The sequence below is a fragment of the Numida meleagris genome, chromosome 5 (genome assembly GCF_002078875.1).
Source record: "Numida meleagris isolate 19003 breed g44 Domestic line chromosome 5, NumMel1.0, whole genome shotgun sequence".
NCBI classification, from domain to species: Eukaryota; Metazoa; Chordata; class Aves; order Galliformes; family Numididae; genus Numida; species Numida meleagris.
This window is the reverse complement of record NC_034413.1, coordinates 5,429,409-5,442,891: the sequence shown is the minus strand read 5'-3', so window position 1 is coordinate 5,442,891 and position 13,483 is coordinate 5,429,409. Positions and strand designations below refer to the sequence as shown.

General features: G+C 43.2%; 1 protein-coding gene across 2 annotated transcripts in view; it reads left to right on the top strand.

The window, feature by feature from the left end:
- The window catches only part of GRK5 (G protein-coupled receptor kinase 5), a 167,772-nt gene that overhangs the window by 63,941 nt on the left and 90,348 nt on the right, over window positions 1-13,483 (top strand). For both annotated transcript variants that reach the window (XM_021399477.1, XM_021399476.1), the window contains exon 2: window positions 4,562-4,657. In XM_021399477.1, the coding sequence (XP_021255152.1) occupies window positions 4,562-4,657 (96 nt within the window). The remainder of the gene's footprint in view (window positions 1-4,561; window positions 4,658-13,483) is intronic.

Genomic DNA, 13,483 nt, shown 5'->3' with positions numbered 1-13,483 from the left:
TTACAGGCATGGCTCTGGAATGACTTCCCTCATCCTTGTGTTTAGCTCCATATCATGAAATATCCTCAACCAGCTGTGCAGAAGCGTGGCTTGACTGTGCAGCTAGCAGGGTTGACAGGCTTAAGGCTTTAGGTCCTAGCTCAGTCAATGATTTCTCCTGACATTTTGGACATGACACTTAGTATCTCTCTAGCTTAATAAGGAAGTGCTTTTTTTTCCATCTCAGGGTATTAGGAGAGTAAATATATCCTAACCAATGTAGGCAAAAAAAAAGTAGGGACCTTAGGCTAAGATTTGTTCCTGCTCCCAAATGTTTTACACTTGTGCTTTTGCTTATGTCTCTCCTTGCACGCAGAGATCTGAGCTAGATTTGCTATTGGACATCATAAGATGATACGAAAAATAGCATGTGTTTTTCAGTAGGGAGGGTGTAGAGTAAATGCTTTTGTTTCTTGTAGGACTGGTTGACATGTTAGAGGATTAGATTCAATCCCCAGTTTGCAATTGCTGGGCTGTTAAGTGAACACAAGGGAGTAGAGCTGATATTTCCTGCTGTTGCTGGGAGCTCACCTTTTGTCATCATCAGCAAGCCAACATTTTAAAGCAGTCAGCCCCTCCAAGCTGATGTGATGAAGCTCACATGTAAAACGTGGCACGTCTGTCAAACTTCGCTCTGAGAAGCTGCCTTGAAGATTGCAAATCCTCCTGTCCAGAATAGACAGTGCAAAGGCAGCAATCAAGACAATGTGTGAAAAGCTTCCCTTTGCAACCTGCACAGTTACTGACCTATTCAGAGAAACCTCCCCTTTTAACTTTTAGCTCTGCTAGACATTTTACCCTATCTCAGCTGTCTCACTGCATTATGTCCTTCAGCCCCCCTAGAATTAACGTTTGGAGCCAGCAGGGTTTGCCGGCTCCACAGGAAAAGCTGAGAGCAGAAAGGTCAGGTCGATTAAAGCAGCTGATCAGAATCTTTAACATAAAGATGTCACAGGCAAAATAGTAATGCTACTTCATGCTCAGCTAAGAGCAAATGATTCATCAGGCAAGGCTGCTTATTTTTGGAGGATGGCCACAAAAGAGAAGGGAACACACTGGCTGTATCGATCATGGCTGTAACAAGGGACCGCTGAGCCCTTCTCCAGTTTTGATGAAAATTTAATGTCAGAAATACATCATCCAATACAAATGTACCAATATATATGTTACATAGAGTGGAATTTAAAAACATTTAGGCTCAGATTGATACGATCATTTTCTCTCTGTTCCAGTCTCAGAGTTGCCATTTAGAGCAAAGAGCCGTTGTGCTGTGCTCTGTACTGCTCAGTGCTGCTATAGATGCAACCATTTTGTGGGTACTTCAGTAAAGGTGGCTGGAGAAGCAGATGTGCTCCAGTCTTTGGCTTACAGTTCATGACTTCAGTGAGTGAAGAAATACCTGTGATGAGCAGATGCAGCCTAACAGATTCTTTCATCCATCTTTGTCCAGAAATGTCTGGAACTGTTGTTCTTGCAGGCACCACTGCCCAACAGCTGAACATACCTGTGCTGCCTCCAATGCTTGTTGGTATCTTAAGCGGAGAACTCCTGCCCCCACCCTTATAGCACCCTTCTCTGTCTGTTACTTGACAGGAGGAGGGGATCCCTGCAGCAGGAGAGGCAGCAGGGGGAGGCACGTGTTTGCGGAGGTGGCGTGAGCTGCTCTGGCAGCCTAAGGAATGAGAAATCACAGCTGGAATCCCATGACTGTCAAAGGAGGATCACTCTGCTTTGACACCAGCCCTGCCATTTCCCTCCCTCCATGCCCTATTCTTCCTTCCCATCTCTCCCCTGGTGCTAATAAATATCTGTTTCATTCATTTAATTCCCATGGAGGTTTGGCAGCAAGCAGCAAAACTCAAAATTTACAAGATAAATGAAAGTGAGGAAGAACATGAAGCAAGAGCTCAGGGAAAAGGGAATGACTGAAGAAGAGAAGGAGGCAGGAATTCCCAGAGAAAGGGTCATTCCCCAGAAGAGTGTGAGAAGGGAGGGGGCAGAGCATGTCAGTGCAGAGGATGAGGCGTGGGACCAAGAGCACAAAGGGATGTGCAGCAAGGACCATGGAAGTGAGGAAAAGAGGGGCGAGCAGAGGGGGCAGCAGAACCATGCAGGATCGTGAGCTTTCAGGGAAAACAAGCAGTGGAAACACACTGCGGGATGCGGAATCCCACCCCTGCAGTAGCTGGGGACCAGAGCGCAGTGGGGCACCCCAGAAGGGCTGATGACAATCACAGTGTTCCCCTAACCCACAAAGTGCTTGGTGCCTTGGAGCATCCCTAGGACCTTCAGTACATGAGACCAAGTGATGTGTGCTGCAGGATCAAGGCAAGACGGCCTCTCCAGTGTCATGACTGGAGGGATGGGAAAGGAAATGACTTTAGCAGCAGTGCTTTGGATGCACCAAAGAAGGGAGGGTGAGGAAGAGTTCACTACAGACCCAAATAATACATTTGTGTTGCATAATACTGCATGATGTGAAGGCACTCACAGACCTCTACCCTTTACTGGAGACCAGTTCCTGGAAACGGCAACATAGCTGTGCTCCTGATAGTCTAAACAAGCCAGTTCCTTTGCTGCTAGTGCAGATAGCTCTGTGCTACATTGCATGATGTAGAAACACCATAAATTCCTGTCAAAAAATGGGCTTTAAAATAATTTGAGGCAAGCTCTTTGATGACAAAACCATTGGTCACCGAAAATGAAGGAATAAAAGGTGAGATGCAGAGAGCCCTCCAGTGCCAAAGGTTACACTGTGGGATCAGAAATGCCCCACAGAGAGCAATCATTTCCAGGGCTTATATTTTCTTTGTAATGGTCTGTTACCTTTTGAGTCAACACACTCCTAATTTATCCTGCAATATCATATAGTACCCAACACGCTCTTAGTCTGCAATTGTGACTCTACCAACCTCTCTACAGAATTAACTCAGCTCTGGATTAGTCATTCAATGTGCCATGCATGTAAAATAGACTCCAGTGAATCAAATTTTGTGAGCAGGCGCTAAATTGCAGTAGATACACTGACTCGGAGAATTGCAGACTGCATCTGGGCATTCAGGCTCGGAGGGATACTTGATATGAGCAGGACAGACATACCAAAGAGCCAGGAAGGAAACCCCAGGCCCAGTGTGCACCTTGTGCTCACTGCAGCACTGCTGGTGTTGTGGCTGCCCCTTCCTAGGCTGCAAGCATGGGGCAGGAAGGTCAGGCCTGAAAGAGAAGCCAAGGCTGGAATAAAACACCCAGTCCAAGTGCAAAAAAAAAGGAAGAATAATTTAGAAATGTCCTCTTAGGCTGAGCTGCTTCAGAGCTGTGTGCCCACCCAGAGTTGGTGGTGGAGAGCACACACAGCATTTTGGCCTGCATTAGGGCTGGTGGGGCCAAAGAAACCCGACCCTGTCAGCGCTGCATCCTCCAGTAGTCCCAGCAACGGACAATGTGACACAGGCTGGGAATGTGGCCTTTGCTGGTTGGGGCCTAGTTTGGCCACATTCGCTTTGCAGGCCCTCAGAGCGACAGTGCCCTTGGGACAGCCTATTGGTGAGGTTCTGTCTGGGGTTCTGAGCTGTTCAAACAAGAAAGAAAATGGTGTAAGTTTTAAAAGAATGGGGAAGATGTGCTCAAGAAAAGGTGAATGTGAGGTTCTGGCACTCTGATTTGAGAAGAGCAATAGATACCAAACCAAAAGAGAAGATTTCAAAGGTTCTTTTTAGAAATACGTGTGGGTGAATCCCACTTGTCTTTGCTGCCTTATTGATATAGACCAGACGAGGGGCACCCAGGAGAGAGTGGAGGAAGAGAAAGCAATAAAGATCTACTGGGAAAGGAAAGGGAAAAAGTGGTAGAGTGGCAGGAAGGGGGAATGAGGCACGTGTGAGCAGTGTGAGACATCAGCACCAAGAGCAGATAGCTTGGCTGGTAAGTTCAGATGTGCCACTTTACTGCTGGTGGTGCCTGCAGTAGGGTATTTATGAAGGGACACTTATGAGGGAGATTCTAGCTGTAGATGTCCCTGTTCATTGCGAGGGACTTGGACGAACAGTCTCTTCCAACTCAAATGATTGATTCTATGATTCTGTGATTCATTGGCATGGAGAATATTCTATTTTCTCCCACTACTGTCCTACCTCTGAGGAAAATGCTTACGTAGCAGTGACCAGTGTGTGTACCATCAGCTGAATATACAATAGGAAGGATGGAAGGCAAATACTGAATGTTGGTCTTTGGTTTCCAGTCCTTCTTTTGGGTTGAAGTCAGGGTCTGAGGTGCTAAGCTCAGACACTACCATCTGAACTGGATCTGGTGGGCCACAAGCGTAATTCCCAACCTTTACCAGCCCAGCCTTCTGACAGATGCCACTTCCTTGGGACATCCAGACAAGCCAACTCGATCTGCCCATCTACCCACGTCTCAGCTTCAGATAACTGAAGATATCCATAAAAGCTATGATTGGGCTGGTGAATTCTGGATTGGGAATAGCACCCAAAGCAATCTAATCCCAATCTTTCTTTCTCTACAGGGGGTGGAGGGAAACGCAAAGGCAAAAGCAAAAAGTGGAAGGAAATCTTGAAATTCCCTCACATTAGCCAGTGTGAAGATCTCCGAAAAACAATAGGTAAGAGCTTATTCCTTTTTTTCTTGAAATTGTTGCATACATAAAATGTGCTGTCAAAACTCATTCAGGAGAACCGCATTGAAGTTACTCGCTAAATAAAATCACTTTAGAGATGGTCACATAATGTGTATAGCTTCTTTGATGCTGCCATGCAAACTCAACATTTTCTGACCCATGGAACATGTGCTTTGACTTGGTACCTTCCAGAGTCAATGTAGCTGTAAAAGGACATGCAGAAAGGAATCCTCTCGTTGCATCCTGCATTACCTTGTAATAAGTAGCTCTGTATCAGGGAGGAAGTGAGACTTCATGAAAGCAGTGAGATTGCTGATATAGTTGAGGGCTAATATTAATTATATGCAGGATATGATGTTTGAAGTGGCAGCCACTGCCCTCATGCAGGTTTGCTCAACAGTACCACCCTGCACTGATATCACAATACTGTCTTAATGAAGTTTTTTAATTGGACATGTAAAATGTTTTTTTTTTAATTATTTTATTGATGTGGACCAAACACTGCAGATTTGGAAAGGGAGCTTGCAGTGGCCATTTCCTCAGCACAGCATTTCTCCTGCTCATACCTGACAAATTTCAGCATTCTTCTGACTGCTGCCTTGCCAAACAGGGATAGCGGGTATCTCCTTGTGAAGTCTCAGTGGAAAGCTCAGTTTTACTGATCTCATTGCAAAAGGTTAACTTCAGCAATTTGAGATTCCCTTTTTTCCGCCATTTTGACATAAAATCCAGACACTGGCAATGTATGAGTGAAAGGCAAGAAACTAACAATTGAGATAGCAAGCATCTTAGTTTGTCTTTCTTGGGTGAATTCCTGGGTTCTGACTGGCAGTGCCCTGGCACTGTTTACATTCAAATTTCACAGCATGTTTATGGAGAGAAAATATGTAGGATGTTTTGAAACTCTTTTCATGGTCTCCTTCAGTAAATTTCACTTCCTTCATCTTCTGCTGTAGGGCTAAAAGGAGGTATAGAAAAAAGCAGTGAAGCAGAAGAAAAGAGAGTAGGTTTTTCCAGTTCGTGTGGCCATTTAGCCTCTCTGCAGACATACAAAAATTGGATTAATTTCTAAATGTAAAGGAAGCAAATTTAACTTCATCTGTTGTAATTTGCATGGGGAATTCTCTCCATTGTCCCATTAACCTGAGTTTCTACAGGGAAAATCTGCACTATGTAAGATTCTTACTTTTTACAAAGATATAAAACATTTCAAAATTAGTAGTTTAAAAAAAAAGTCTGCAAATTAATTCTGTTTCTGAAATGCTGTTTCTGACATTTTTGGTGGCAGCTTTTTCCTAAATGTAATTTGTTTTGTCTTTATTTATATATGTATTTATGAATGAATGAATGAATGAATGAATGAGTTGAAGAAGTGGCGGATCAAGAGCCTGTGAGATATTCTTAGTGGATATGGCTTCACTGCAATGATTACCTGTTGACTGGGAATTGCAGCAACTGATTTTTACACAACAGGTCCTAGTCCTTGTTCTGTGACTGGCTTACTTGAGCAGCTTTCCCACGGAGTTGGGTGTGATTACCCAAAAATTCAGTGCTGCTCAGCCTGTATCAGGTCATCCACCCTTGCTGGTGCTACCTCATGTCAGGGAATCTGGCCAAGGCTGAAGCATCTCAGACCAACAGATGCTGTTTATAAACTTCCCCTTGTTCATACAGTAGGTCTGACACATGTCAGGTGAGCCAAATCCTCTGGGTCTATAGCACTGAGTCATTTACACATGTGGCTGATCCGAGGCACTCAGGGTGACGTGTGGGGGAAGATTATCTTGCACAGCAACTCCCTTGGCTTTGACACACCTTCATGTACTATTTTCTGCAAGTCCTTTAACAGGATCTCAGGACTTCAGTTGATGAGGTATCTTCACAGGTGATATTATGAGGGAATATGTTGAACCATCCTTCTTGAGTCACCTGCTGGCTGAACTGCTCTATGACTTGCAATGAATCCAGCTGCATGGTGTGTCTGCCATCAATCCCCTTTCTGACAACTTCTGAGTCTGCTGGTCAGTGCCAACCTAATTTGATGATGAAATAGAGCCCACAGAGACTTGTTTCCCCAATCACTGAGAAAATTGGCAACCAACAGAGAAGAATGATTTTATACAAGGAAAAGGACACAACCTCAATTCAATGTGTTTAGGGATCAAGATAAATATTGGTAGGTTCTGCTCACCATAGAACTCTTTGCTGTGTGTCAGCCTCGCAGCGCTCCTGGTCAGACAGTCTTGCCACTTTGCCACATGTTAAAAAAAAGCACACTGCATGAACCAGAGGATTAGGCTGCTGAGGTTTTGTTCTGGCTACTTCCCAAAAGCCTCCATGGAAAAGCTCAGAGTGGGAATGGGATGGACTGGACCTTTTCTCCCTTTTGATTAGAGCTAGCAGTAGCTGCTGTGCAGAAAGGCTCTGCTTAATTTAATGCAGACATAAGCCATGGTTGGAAAACGCTGTTGTAATTGTGGAAAAGAGCCTACGTATGTGTGTAAGTGCCCATATTCTGGTGTAAAGACATGTGTGCTTTTGCACCCCACTAAGATGTTCTGAAAAGAGCCTGTGTCCTAAAAAATATAGTGTGGTGTGAAAAGAAATCTGTGAAAAACAGGAAGGCTGAAATAAACCAAGGGTCTGCGACCTGTGTTGACACAATTATGAGTCAGTTCATACCTTTTGGTTCCCTCTGTGTTTACAGGAGACTCTGTGTTTGACTATCCATCATCTGGTGTCTTACTGAAAGACTCGCTTAATAAAACCCTTTCTTCCCTTCTTTCTTGTGCACAGAAACAAAAATTGTAACAACCAAGAGTAACAGTGTCTTTTGATAAATAAACAAAAACTGGAAACATCTTTCCTGAAAATGCCATATAGCCAAGGAGCTATTTTCTACTTTCTTTTGTGTCCAAAGCTCGCAACACCTTTTGCAGGGAAATTCTGTGGCCTCCATTGTGTGCTAATTAATGGGCAAGTGGCACAGTAGGGCAAGCGTTCAGAGGGATGCCACATGAATGCCTCACTTGGCCTCTGAGAGAGGCTCAGCTATTTGCTGTGAATGGCTCTGCTTGCAGCCCCTCTCCCTGCTCCAAAAGCAAACTGCATAAAAACAGGTAACCTTTTCCAGGATAACCTTGGTGTTAGCGGTCCTTTCAATCCGTGAGAACTCAGTACAGGTTAGAAGATGACCTGCTGGAGAGGAGCTTTGCAGAGAAAGACCTAGGTGTTGTGGTGGGCAACAGTCTGGCCATGAGCCAGCAGTGTGCCCTTGTGGCCAAGAAGGCCAGTGGTATCCTGGGGTGCATTAGAAAGGGAGCAGCCAGCAGATCGAGGGAGGCGATCCTCCCACTCTGCTTTGCCCTGGTGAGGCCACATTTAGATTGTTGTGTCCAGTTCTGGGCTCCCTAGTTCAAAATAGACAGGGATTTCCTAGAAAGAGTCCAGCGGAGGGCCACAAATATGATAAAGGGCCTGGAGCATCTCCCTTGTGAGGAAAGGCTGAGTGACATGGGTCTGTTCAGCTTGAGGAGAAGAAGACTGAGGGGGGATCTGATTAATGTTAATTAATATCTAAATAGAGGTGGGAGGCAAATGGGTGAGGCCAGGCTCTTCTTGGTGGTGCATAGTGAGAAGGAGGTATGGCCTGAAATTTGACTCAGTGATCTCTGGAGGTCCCTTGCAACCCCTGCCATTCTGTGATTCTGTCTTTCTGACGTTAATGGCAATGAATCAGTGTTATCATTGGTATCAGTATCAATGGATACTGTTAGTAAATGGTTTGCTGCTACCTTTAAAATTTGCCAAAGACAGCTTTGCAAAAGAGACATTTCAAGGGAAGGGAAAAAATATCAAAGTGCAGCCTTAAAAATTCTTTCATTTGACAAACACGGCATGACCAGATGCCACAAGTTAGTGATAGCCACTAGTTTAAAGACCGTCAGTAAACAAAAATTAAGAAGTTGTAATTGTAAAGGCCAGAGTGTCTTTTTGATGATAAAAGGTTCTGGATGTCTGTGAATATTTCTGAATGATGCAAAAGGTTCTGTTGGTTAAAAGTGTGGAATTTTTATTTATTTTGCTCAGACCTATTCTGTGCTTTTTTTCTTTCTTAAAGAACTGCTTGGCTGAAAGACTCAATTATTCTGATCTTTGGCAAAATTTCATTTGTAACTGCCGAAATGCTATATAATAAATCAAGATTTTTTTCCCATAGATTGAAGTTTGTGGGGAAACTGCCTTAGAATGTGTCTTCTGTTTGTTGCAGGGAGCGATTTGTTGCATAATTGCAGAAAAGCTTAACTCCTTCAGACAAGGAGGCTCCGGTTATGTGTTGTATTCTGGTCGACAGATAACCCTGATCATATTTTTTGCTAAATTGTTTAGTAAGATTTTGCAGTCAGAAAGATCACTTCCAAATTTTGCCACATTTGGTTTAAAAAGGGGAAAAAAATCTTCCCAGTGTAATGTAACCTCTTGTGTGATGTTTGTATCCCATTTATTCAGGGTAAAAGGAGCTTGAGCTTCTGCTTCTGGTGGGTTCTTTTCAGTGTTGTTAAAAATAACCTTCTGTGTGAGAAGTGCTTTGAAGAGATGGTGAACTGAGTAAGTGGGGCAAAACTGAAGACACAGAGCTCACATGTTCACTTTTTACAAAAGCTGGCTCTTATTTCCCCTCTCTTTTTTGTACTGAACTTTTTCAATCAGGACCTTCACCTATGTGATCTTTTTCAGTCACTTTTGATCTCCCTGGGGGCCCATCAGTGCTGCTGGCACTGCACTGAGTTTAGACCTGCCCAGCCGAGCTTTTCCAGGTAGCCAGCACAGGTTCATGTACAAGCAGCACGCAGCAGTATGGCCATCAGTGACAGAGAAGTGCTTGACTATTTATCCAGCCTCCTAGAAATGTTTTGCTGCCTGCACTGAGCTCCATCCTGTGGCAGAAAGACTGCTACTATACCCCTGTTGTCTCCTGTACAGTAGCTTCTGCACCTCTGTTCTGCACCACGATTCCAGGGCATCAAAAGCCCGGTCTGATCAGAACACAAAGAAATGGCCAGTTTTCCCTTCACCAAACTCTTCAGCTCTGATGTTTACAGTGATTAAAAAGCAAGGTTTTGAAGGTCCTGAAGCCCACAAATAGATCAAGGGAAGGAACTGAAACTTTCCTTCTGCTGTAAATAACTCCACAAGTAGTTACAACTAAGTTATAGCTTCTGTGATAGTGTCTGTCCGAATACTGCACCAAAGCCTGGTCACGTTTTTTTGGTCAAAACTAGAGGTTGAGTTTTTGAGAAATATGTTTTCATCTGAAGTATCAGCTTTCCTTGGAAAAAACAAAACAAAACAAAAAAAACCCTTACACTTTTATTGGAAGTAGTTATTCAGCAAGTAGTGAGGATTCTGTGGAGTGAAACAGCAGAAAAGGGAGGTGTCCCCTGTTCTCACTCCAAACACGTATGCAGACAGCTGCCTGTGTTGGGGTGATGCCGCTGGTGTGTGCGTACTGCCCCAAGTTCTCACACACCCTAGGGGAACTGGAGTCAGTGGAGTAGAAAATACTACCGAGTAAATAAACCAAAAATCAGCATGATGTATCATGGCTCTACTATTCATTGAATTATGTTTCCAGAAAAATTCAAGAAACTACGAACTCTTCTCTATATCATTTAAGGTCCAAGCTGATGAGCACATGTGCTCAGAAATAATTTTTTTCCACACAGGGAGTCCCTTTAAATTCAGTTGATACCAGATATTTTTTTCTTACAGCGGTCAGAACTGTGCTCTGTATGGGAATACATTTTCCCACATCAGTACCCCTAGCTTACTGCAGCTCAAGACGTATTTCAGTCACTTTCAGCAACAGTGAAGTGGTAACTTGCTGGTGTTTTTGCATCATCCAGGTGGAAGCTCCTGACGAAGGCGTGTGCCTATGGCTAGAGGACAAAGCAAGGCTCCTTGGCTGCTCTGCGTGGCTCTGTGTGATTGCACTCTGTGCACCTGCACTTGAGGCAGCCCAACCGTGCTTGCGTAGCGTGGAGCAGAAGCTCTCTCTGCATGAGTTGTCCTCTGTGGAAAGAGCATAGAGGGAGAGGAACCCAAAAGGGACTGAGAGCAAAACGCGAAGAATTGTTGAAAGCTGTGGATAGGATTTATTGCTCTGGAAAAAGTTATGCAGATTTTTTTGGATAGCATCAATGTAGAAAAAGATCCTCAAACTTATTTATTTCTGATGAAGAAACAAAGTCCTTTCCTTTGACAGTTTCTGCTCTGAATACTTCCTTCTGCTCCTCCTCTTTTTCTTATTTTTCTCTTTTTCTCCTTTCTTCCTTTGTTCCTTCCTTCCTCCCTGCCTTCCTTCCTTCCCTTCCTTTCTTCCTCTCTCTCCCTCCTTCTCACCTTTCTGTCTGTCCTTCTGTCTGTCCGTCTTCTGTAGACACAACTGTCCCTTCTCCTTGAGTCAGAAGGTCTCTGTTGCTCCTTCAAAGCATGGCTTACACAAGCCTTGCAGCATAGACCTGGCCTTCAGCAGTACCCCGAAATGTCTTGGATTCGATGTGCTGTCCCATATCATGAATGCGTCTAAATTAAATTAGAAATTCTTCAGGGGCAAGAACTGGCTGCGTGGTACTGTTCCAGCCCATGAAATTATATGACTGACGTCAAAACCATTTTGTTTGTTTACAAACCCACAGTTGGTTCAGTTCTTTTCTTTAAAATCCTTCAGATTCAACTATCATTCTATCATAAACATAGGTTTCTAGTGCTCTAATGATGAACAAATAGAGCAATGTTTGGTGCCCTTGCAAGATTAGCTGTATCCAGTTTACAGCAATGGGTGGAATTGAGAAGCTTTTTTTTCTTTCCAGTTTTTTTAATGCCATCACAGAAAGTATGCAAAAAACAAGCTGTTTTATGCATCTAGTGAGACTCAAGACTAACACTGGGAGAACAGGCTGCTTGCAGGCTGCTTGTGCTTGACAGCTTCCAGGACGGGAAGGGGACGCAGGGGAAATGAGTTGAAATGATCTCAGCCCACATTCTATTTACAGAATTTATTTCACAAGACTTAATCCATTAAGCATTACCTTGGCAGTGGCAACCTAGAAAGAAACCAAGAAAGACACTGCTATTCTCCGTAAAGAACAGGCAGCAAATCCACATCTCCTTACCAGGCATTGAGTCCACACTCAATGAATAGTCATTCAGCAGAAAGCCTCCTAAGGCATAAATGTTGTCCTTAAACCTCTCTATTTTTGTTTTGTGGCAAAGACTGCAGCAATAAAGTAGCCTTCACAAATGAAGAAAAAAATTCAATACACTCTGAATTATTTCCAGAAGTTACGACAGAAATATGCAGAAATGAAATTAAAAGAGAACATATCCTTTTAAAAAGACCATTTCATCTCTTACTGAAAATAGAAGTAGATATTGTGAGCTGCGGGGCTTTTCATTATCTTATTAGGTAATATGAGTCATTAAGGCTAATTAATACTTTTGCAGTGATTTGGAATTGTAAAATGCTATAGAAGTGCTCACGGGTCCTGTTAAATAGTGGTACTTGGTTGTTAAGGAAATGTATTTCAAAACCAAGTTAGCATTTGCTGTATATGGGGAATGAGAGGTAGGACTACATTTATGATAAAATCTCACTCCTTCCCATTGAACTCACTTGTAACTTTGCTACTGATATTAATGGAAAGAAGGTGGCAAGGCAAAGAAAGCCTCTGGTTTTGTTGAATCTGTTTATCTCTGCTAAGTCAGTGAGAATGTTTCCCTTAAATTAAATTGTACAGGAGTCCTCTTATAATGAAAGCAGAGAACTGCACAGAGGAAAAAGAGAATGAAAAGATTTACTGGACTTAGATCATAGGGATGCTGTGAAGTGCACACACGTGATGAGCAACCTGAAATCCTTCTGGTTGGGGAAGCATTCAGGTTCTCAGGAAGGGATGCAATTAACTTTAGCTAATGTGTGTCAAGAAAAATAACTCATTTGGGTAGGTGGTAGAGGAAGCAGTATTTTGAGTCAGTTTCTTCTAGGTGTTACAGAGGCCTCTAAGATTATTATGGCTGGGTTTCATTCTAGGCTTTGCTAGAAATTGTTCTGAATGAATCAAAACTCACTTTTTTTTTATATATGTTCTACTGAATATCTGCAGCATATAAAAGCAGTCTTGCACTTTTTTTCCCCCAACTTTATGTCTACCTTTGTGGCACTTCTTTTACTGAAACAGTCTTTGCCACAAAGCACGACGTGTGCTGCTTCCTTCTTTGTGAAGGTCCTTGATCCGAGTTCTTTAGTCCCACTCATTCCGCTGTTTTTTTCCTGACAGTGCAAATGGACAATAGAACACTGTAAATACAGTATTTCAGTTTTAAATATCAGTCACTGCAAATTAGTTCATGGGTTAACAGGATCAGTATTCGTTCTCCTTCTAAGCCCATGTCTGACGTAAGACCCAGATAAAGTCCCTTAGCGCAAATGCGGCCCAATATTATCCTACAGCTTCTAGTTTCTGGCTTATGAGGAAAAGAAAGACTGAGAGCTTCTGGGATAGCCCCACATATAATTTTCAGTCCTGTTTTTGGGACACAATGTGGGGGAAATCATTTGGGTGGGGAGTGCTAAAACCAGATTTTTGGCTGTTTGGCTGAATCCCTGGAGTCACTGAGAGATTCCCTTTACTTTCCAGATAATCCCTATATGCTGCTTTGAAAACACGTTAGAGGTGATAATTGGAGTTGTTTCTTTGTGCTCTGTAGATCAGAAATTGAAGCATGACCGTGAATTCTGCTAAATGTTGA